The 8,922-nt window shown below is 27.4% G+C and overlaps 2 protein-coding genes across 5 annotated transcripts in view; one reads left to right on the top strand and one right to left on the bottom strand.

Moving 5' to 3' along the window:
• Positions 1-8,922, top strand: part of LOC102670986 (transmembrane channel-like protein 3) — a 13,015-nt gene that overhangs the window by 3,727 nt on the left and 366 nt on the right. The window contains 9 exon segments of the mRNA XM_031510388.1: positions 414-481; positions 483-1,110; positions 1,199-1,305; positions 1,662-1,957; positions 2,084-2,263; positions 2,452-2,572; positions 2,642-2,786; positions 2,855-3,032; positions 3,312-3,450. Coding sequence (XP_031366248.1) covers positions 414-481; positions 483-1,110; positions 1,199-1,305; positions 1,662-1,957; positions 2,084-2,263; positions 2,452-2,572; positions 2,642-2,786; positions 2,855-3,032; positions 3,312-3,450 — 1,862 coding nt within the window.
• The window catches only part of LOC116185614, a 14,568-nt gene continuing 10,126 nt past the window's right edge, over positions 4,481-8,922 (bottom strand). For all 4 annotated transcript variants that reach the window (XM_031510384.1, XM_031510385.1, XM_031510386.1 and 1 more), the window contains 3 exons: positions 5,465-5,631; positions 5,263-5,358; positions 4,481-4,947 (listed from right to left, as the gene is read on the bottom strand). In XM_031510384.1, the coding sequence (XP_031366244.1) occupies positions 4,540-4,947; positions 5,263-5,358; positions 5,465-5,631 (671 nt within the window). In that variant the 3' untranslated portion in view covers positions 4,481-4,539. The remainder of the gene's footprint in view (positions 4,948-5,262; positions 5,359-5,464; positions 5,632-8,922) is intronic.

The following is an 8,922-nucleotide window of genomic DNA, read 5'->3' as shown; positions in this document are numbered from 1 at the left end:
TTTTTTTGTTTATTATATCTCTATTTCTTTTTTTTTTTTTTTTTTTGATTTCCAAAATATAAATCTTACATCAAATAGATCAGAGTTTTTCAATCAAAAGCATTGGGTTAACTAGTAATTTGTAAAATAAAAAAAAATATTTTTTTAAATTGGAAATTGCAATATTATAATTGAAAATAACAATAACTTTCATTCTCAATTATAATGACTATTAAAAATAAATTGAAAATAATTCTTCAAATTTTTATTCTCAAATGTATTCGCATTTTTATAACAGTTATATATATTTTTCTTTTTCTATTCTTTTCTATAGCTTTTCCTTTTCTACTTTCTATTTATAATCTTTTAATCTCTAATCCTTTTCTTTTAATATTTAACATTTATTACAAGAATCTTTTTCTCGAATAATTCAGCTCTGCCAAAATTATACCTAAACTCGATACTCGATGAAAAGTTCCTAGAAAAAATGCCCTAGAAGATAATTTCGAAATTATCTTCTTGCAGATTACGATAATTACGACTATGTTAAAACAAACGAATCGAATGAAATTACATTTCCTCCACTCGAGAATACAACTGAGGAAGTCAATTTTACAACGGAAATAATTGAAAACGATAACATCAGTGCAACAACTATTTTCATTGTTTTAAAAAATTTTACCGAAACTTCCTTTATAGACTCGAACGAAGAAACTAATACCACTTTTATGACTAGTATCTCCTTCAACGAATCTATAATTTATTCAGATGAAACAACTGAAGAAATAGACTATAATATAAGTACAACTACAGATATTGATTCAAATATTATTGAAACTTTCGATGTAAATTCAGAGAGAGATGGAGTTACAGAAATGGAAGAATATTTAACATCATTATCGACACAAGATAATTATCAACATTTGATAATTACAACGTTAAATACAAATATCGAATCCGCGACAATTACGAACAAATTTACTGAGGAATCTATTTCTACAGAAATGATTGATAAAATTTCTACAATTCTTGAATCTTCAACACTAGGCGAAAGTGTGATTTCTCTATTAGAAAAAGATACAAGATACGTAAAGTGTTTCGAATACGTTTGCATGGCTACAGAAGATACAAATACAAGTAAAATAGTTTATATATCATATATGTATATTTTAATTGTTAATCCTAATTTTTTGTACATTTTTTTTTATTTTTATTTTAGTTTCTTCATCGAAAGAATTAGATCTGAAAACTCGAAAGAAGCTTTGCCATTCGTGTTGGGAAACGGTATTTGGACAAGAACTTGTTAAGCTTACTGTAATGGACTTGGTGAATTTATTTTTTAATTATATGTTACTTATCCCTTTAGAATCCCAAATAGAATCAATTTAGATTCTTCCTCACAATAATTGAATAATTTTATAACAATAATATTTCTTCTTTTGTAACACTTTCTTCTTTTTTAATATTAAATTGCTTAAATGTTTAAATTGATTTATTATTTAAAAAGATATTTAATAAAATTGATTTGATTCAATATTTTGTATACATTTGGAAATGCTAAATCTTAAAAAAATACCTATAGGCATCTCTAGTAATTTTGCTTTTAAGGTTTAAAGAATTAATATTTCTTCTTTTATCAAAGAACATTAAAATTTTCTTTTTCTTTTTTTCTTATTATATAGATAATCATCATAGCAAATACATTAACTATAGATTTTATTCGTGCTGTCTTCGTACGATTCATGAACGGTTACTGGTGTTGGGATCTTGAGAAACAATTCCCTCAATACGGTGATTTCAAAATTGCTGAAAATATACTTCATTTGGTGCTCAATCAAGGGATGATATGGATGGGAATGTTCTTTAGTCCTGGATTAATAGTTTTAAATCTTTTCAAACTTGCAATTCTCATGTACCTTAGATCTTGGGCTGTTATAACTTGTAATATACCACATGAAGTAGTTTTTCGAGCTTCCAGGTACACATTTATATTTTAGAAATTATTTCTCTTTTGACAACTCTTAAAAATAAACAAAAAATTCACTAATCTTGTATTTATTATTTATTTATCTTTACATTTTGAAATATTATTTTTCTTTTTCAGATCTAACAATTTTTACTTTGCTTTATTGTTAATAATGTTATTTTTATGCGTTCTACCCGTTGGCTATGCTATAGTTTGGGTAGAACCATCATTGTGTTGCGGTCCATTCTCTGGTTACAAGAAAATTTATCATGTAGTGACGAAAAAGCTCACTCATTCTCTTCCTGATTTAATTAAGAGGTATTGTGTATGTAGATATAATTGAATTAAATTGTATTTAATATTTTTAAAATTATATATTTATATAATAAAATGTGTATAGTTATGCAAATTTATTTTTATTAAGAAAAAACTAAATAAGAGAAACGTTATGTATTTTTTGCATTTTATAATTTTTATTTTTTATTCATCATTCCTTTTGGTTTCAGGTGTCTTGATTATATTGCCTCTCCTGGTATAGTAATTCCATTAATTGTTCTCATGATACTTATTATTTATTATATGATATCACTTACCCGTTCATTGAGAGAGGCTAATAATGATTTAAAGGTAATTATCGATTCATTATTAACTTTGTTCATCACGAAAACTTAATAATTTATTTATTATTTGTTTCAGATACAATTGCGCCATGAACGTACCGAAGAACGGCGAAAATTATTTAAAATAGCGAAAAAAAGGGAAGAAATGTCTGATATTTTGAAATTCAAAAAAATGTTACCAGTTTTATCTAAAAGATCGATAATAAAGAAAATTCTTAAAGGTAAGTAAACAATAAGATTCAATTTAAAATAATGTAATTTTTTCAATAAAATATTAATAAAATTGTAGATGATTCAGAAGTTATAGAAATAGAAAATGCATCGATAAAAGTTTACGAAGATGAAAGGAAAAATTCAGCTTCAGAATTAACAGATAAATTTATAGAACAGGATATAATATTACATGATCAAACACAACACACATTTTCTGAAAGTGATAATAATGAAAAAGAACCAGTTACTAGCAAGTAATTATTAATTTAAAAAAATTATATTTAAATTATATGTAAATTATATTATTTTATTATGTATATATTATTAAATTTATTTCTTAAAAATTATTATTAAAAACAGTGTTGGACATCAAATCACAATTTTTAATTTGATTGATTAATTAAAATTTAAATTAAATTATTTATTTATTTTATATTATTTATATTAAATTATTATTAATTTAATTTAAATTAAATTATTCTAAAAAATAAATATAATTGATAAATACTGATTCTTAATAAAAAATTTTTAAGCAGATTAATAAAAGTTTTACACGATTCTTGGGAATTACAATCCAGTGATTATGCTATTATACCAGAGATTCGCATAAACGAGATCAAAAAGGAATCAGAAAATCACTTTCAAACAAAAGATTCTACAAAAGATCATGATGTAAGTGAAAGGAGATAAATGAAAGAACAAGCTATTAATTATTTTATCTAATAAAACTATAATTAATTTATTTATCCTTTTATGATAAAAACATCTTCTTTACAGATTTGAACGATTCTAAAAATTAAAATTTCTTAAAATACACGTATTCAAGATGAGGTATAAAATCGATAACATTAAAATAAACAAGTTAAAATCGTTTCATTCATTCTTGTGTGTAATTTACTTATTGTTTATAGTCACAAAACATACACATACAAACACATACACAAAACACAATTCAATTATAATTGCTAATTACATCTAAAATACTGACGATCCATACGGAGATTAATCACGCATGGAATGACCCGTTATTGTATTAATTATTACATCGTTTATAATATTATAGAAATTGACGCATTTTTTCCCTTATAAATATGTTTCTATCATTGGAAGAAACTTTTTCTTAATTAATCATATATTAATGATATGTATATACGTTCACACAGTAATATTTTATTCTTCAATTACATAAGGGAAAATTGTTTCAATTCAAAAATTATTATTGCTTATTAATTTCTTCTATATTACTGATGAATATCTAAAATAGAGTCACGTTTCATCACGTTTTAAAAATTTATGAATCACTTAATACATTTTAATACAATAAATATTAAGAACACATTAAGATTGGTAAATTCCATTGTACGATCTTTATCCTATTTATCTTGATCTCTGCATTTAAAAAAAATACTACTGTATCAATACAATCTTTTTCAAAAAGTCCATTATAAATAATCATCAAAAATCATGCACAGATCTATTTTCACATCCGAGACTAGTTCACACGTATTTCAATATTTTATTTCTGATATCTCTTATAAATAAACACTAATGTTTTCTTATTAACCGTCTTATAATTAATCTTTTAATTATTTAAAAAAAAAATTCATTAACGAGTGAAATCCATTATTACTGTTCACATGTCCAGTTCCATGAGAAACTCTGTCGTTATTCGAGACTTCTTCAAAATATTCCATCATCCATCGTTAACGAGGAATAACGAAGATACGAGATATCGTTGCGATCAGTGTCGTTTAAAGATTGTCATCGTTCGCTCAAATTTGGATTGTATATTGGCCTACTGCTCAGGAAATTGTTCCCACTGATCGGATTTGTCCTGACTTGCATGTATTTTGGTCTTTTGTTCCTAGTGCTCCAATGTAAATAAGTATACCAGCCAGTTACTATGGCTCCAAGAGCGTTGCAAGTGGAGGAAAAAATTAGAAGAATGGTCAGGATACTCTCAACTTCGGGACAGTTCAGGTCAATGTATCTAACTGCCGTTTCGGTGGAATTTGATGCACTCTCGCGGGGCTTGCACACGCAAGTAGCATTCAATACGCGTGCTGGGTTGCATTCCAGGCCCATTAAGCGCGCCAGGTGTATCGCAGAGAATACGCAAGCGATGGAGCACGTCACTGTTGCTAGAATAGCTAAAAATACGCTAGTTACCTGTTTAAAAAAGAAACAAAGATCAATTATATTCAAACAATATTCAAATAAAACATATTTTAAATACTTATAATAACTTAATAGTTCATTAAAAGAAAGTTATATAAGTTACAAAGATAATTATTTAATCAAATAAATATAGATAAATTATGTGAAAATACAGAAGAATCTATGAAAAATGGATCAGTGTGTTCAGGAATAAGATATTTTATATATTCTTCAAAGATCATGATGTAAGTGATAAATAAAAGATGAAAGAACAAGCTATTAATTATTTTATCTAATAAAACTATAATTAATTTAATGAGTTATCACCTTGGTCGACGTGAGACAGAATCCAGGGCTCATACCAGGATATTCCTTCTTGAAACAACACAGCAGGCAAATACCAAAACTACCCGAAAGTAATAACTATAAATAAATAAAAGAAGAAAAGAATGATCATTAATTCATTGATTTTTCTTCTAGGAAGAAAAATTAAAAAAATTATTATTGTCGATTACTATTGAATATTTACCGGCATTCCACTCCAATAAGGATTATCCGTGATTGGCAAATGAGGTGCCCAAAGCAGCAACCATAATGATAAAACAGTAATAGCAACACCGAGGATCGTTTGTAGCGCTGCCAAACATCTTCCCAACCGCCAATGATAAACTAACGGTGGCAGAAATTTCTGTGGTCCTGAAAAAGTAAATATTTTAAACAATAATAACTATTAAAAAGAAAAATTATTTTTTTCAATTAACAAGTAGTAAATAATAAATATTCATCGATGCATAAAGTATGCATCACCTGTTCAATTACATAACGTAGTACCTATTTATCATATACGAAGAACAAATTGATTTCATTCTATTTGTTACGTAAATATGAGTAACAAGGTTGAGTACATGATACGATGGAAACATTGAAACAATGAAAAGATTAAAAAATACGAAAACAGGTATGTTTATCAATAGTCGGTAAATACGCATTATGCACATAATTTGAACATTAATGCTAATATATCTAGATAACCTAGATAATCGAGAGAAAGATTTCCTTCAAGATTTCCCGCCAAACTTCTTTTTACGATTTATATAACGCATGGTTATATCTTGAGGTGTCTTTCTCGCGACATACATTTTTCCCACAGCGATCAACGATCGACACAACGATAGATTCCGAGAAACGAATGTAGGGCCGAAAGAAAGGAGCGTTTTCGAACGAAACGGCCTCGCTGTCCCTCCTTACAAGGCATCTTAACCGGACGATTGAACATACCGACCTTGCCGATGTTGAACTCTGTCAGGAAACTCGCCCACTAGGACTGTTTGTGCAACATTGGTAACGGAAATTCGATGAGAAAGGAGTTAAAAAAAATATATATATATATATAATGTTAACAGGTTCGCCTACTATTATGGTAACCCTCGTCAATATCGTTCGTAACTTCATTAACGACATCTTGCGAAATCGGTGAGAAGTACGATCGAGGAAGTCTTGTATAATTCATATTTCGTTTAATTACAATGATTAAGATTAATTTTTTTTTAGATAGATACGTGGAATTATTTCTTATTATGCATATAAACTGTAATTACTAATTATTTGTTTATAGATTATTAAAATAATATAAAAATTATGTGGATCACTATAAATCCATTGTTAAGTCACATTCATCGATACTTCGATTATTTATAAAATGAATTTCTAAATGTTGATAAACTGTGGATAAAAAGAAAGAAAAATTTCTTATTTTACAATCACAAATAGAAATTATTATATTCGGGAAAGAAAATCGTTACGAAAATATTTTTTCTTTAAAAGAAAGAGCACTTTGGAATACTAACAATAAATCTTGTCATTTAGATATATTCTTTAATTATAAAATTAAAAAAAAAAAAAAGAACATCAAAAAGAAATTTGACTGAATTATTTGAACTGTTTTAATTTAATAATATTATAAACTATTTAAAATTCAGGATTATAATGGTTATGTATCACAGTAAAGTTCAGAAAGGAGTTGAAGATTGTGCCTATAGAATGCCAGCTATGAAAGGAAATTCTTTCACCTTCTTGCAGGATATTAGTCGACATTCAAAGAATATTAATGGAAGGCAGAGGATCGTTGACCGACGAATATGGCGAAAAAAGATACATATATATATATGAAATTTACGATAGCAAATTGCGGCAGCCCATTCTCAATCTTCGCGCTACAATCAATACAGCGTTTCTTTTGTATGAATCTTGCATACAAAACGAGTTTTAACTGTATCAGATGTATGCAGAGACAAGAATAGAGCAGAAGAAAAATTGATCTTATCTGAGACTCGTTTTTAAACAGATCTTAATATGCACGAATCTATTTCTAAAAAAATAAATAAATATTCCTCATAGAAAATATATAAAATAAATAAGCATCGAGCATGATATATCAAATTTCAAACATTACTTCTTTCGCAAATATAAATCAAAATAAACAAAATATAAATTGAAATTAAAACTTAAAAGTTAAAATAGAAATTAATTGATGAAAAATAAACATAAATATATACATATGTAAAAGAGGAAACAATTCTTTAAAAAAAAAAAAAACAATTTGTGCCGGATGCAAGCAATAGTATCGTCTTTTTATTCGCGGAATGATTCATACGATGCAAGAATGCGGTGCTCGAATGCGTGTCGTTCCCATTGTACACCGATTTTATGTATACGTGTACACATGTATGTTGTGCTCATTATAAGAGAAGAGAGACTGTATTACAGGTAGAGCTTAAATAAATTGAATAAAAATATCGTTTGTAAATATCGTTGCTGTAATAAAAGATCTTTATTGCATTTTAGAAATAAACAAACAGTGTAAACTTTCAGTGGACTTTTTTTTAAAATCTCAATTAACATGTTGCACGTGCAAACTTATCATCATTGAAAACGAAACGAACCACGTGCCTGTCTACCTTCGATTTTGAAATAGATTTGAAATATGTAAAAATTATGCATCGAAGAATTTGTTCTAAACTGCCTTAAATTATCACGTGCTACGTTTTTATTACACAACGACCTCGATGCATAGATAATGATGGAGCGTTCGACTTGCGTAAGAAGAAACATGGTAATTGTGTAACTGCATTGTGGAGGGCTACCGCTACCGCCCACGATACTTCCGACATCTCTTGACATTTTTTCATCACCTTAGATGTCACTGTACGCGGATTGCGTATGTTCACCCTAACCGCGACAGATTCGCTGATCTTTTATGCAACAAATCACGTAATACAAGTTCAATTGTGAAAATTTGTATATGTACATAACGATGTATAAATCAAATTTCTTTGAATCTATTTGCTATTAATATATAATATACAAGACGTTAATATATATATGTTTCGTGAAACATCTTTGATAGAAGCCAAAGCAAATATAAATATGTCGATTTTGTTATATATATTTATGACTTATAAGCAATTGAAATTCGCATTAATATAGATAAAATAAAATTGAGAGTGAGCTAGATTCTATTCTCTCTCCGTCTCGCTTTATCTAAAGCAAACTTAAATTGCTAGTAATTTAGTAAATTTAAACTCGTAATTTAGTAAAAAAAGCTCAATATCTTTGTATTGCCACATTATTTTAGCTTCTGAAAATTTTAAAAAGTGTTTCACGAATGTGTTAACACTCTATATTGCATGTTTTCGTTAATATTTTCTAATTTTGATAAATAGTAATATACAAAATTGCACAGTACATTGCAGTATGTACATTAACCATTCAGATATCAATGTTTTTGATAACTAACCTATCCATCGTCAAGTCTCGTGACTCATTTGATGCTCTATTGTCTCAACACAGATAAGAGAACATAATGAATTCAGTCAATATTTTCTTATAAATAACGAATTATTAAAATATAATTTATTACTATCCTCTTTGAAATTTTTTTCTCACTAAAATTGATATCGATGTCTTGTATCTTTGGTTTTGCTTACT

Source organism: Apis dorsata, unplaced genomic scaffold, assembly GCF_000469605.1.
Source record: "Apis dorsata unplaced genomic scaffold, Apis dorsata 1.3 scaffold_223, whole genome shotgun sequence".
Classification (NCBI taxonomy): Eukaryota; Metazoa; Arthropoda; class Insecta; order Hymenoptera; family Apidae; genus Apis; species Apis dorsata.
The sequence above is the reverse complement of the archived record's forward strand: the minus strand, read 5'-3'. Positions and strand labels throughout refer to the sequence as shown.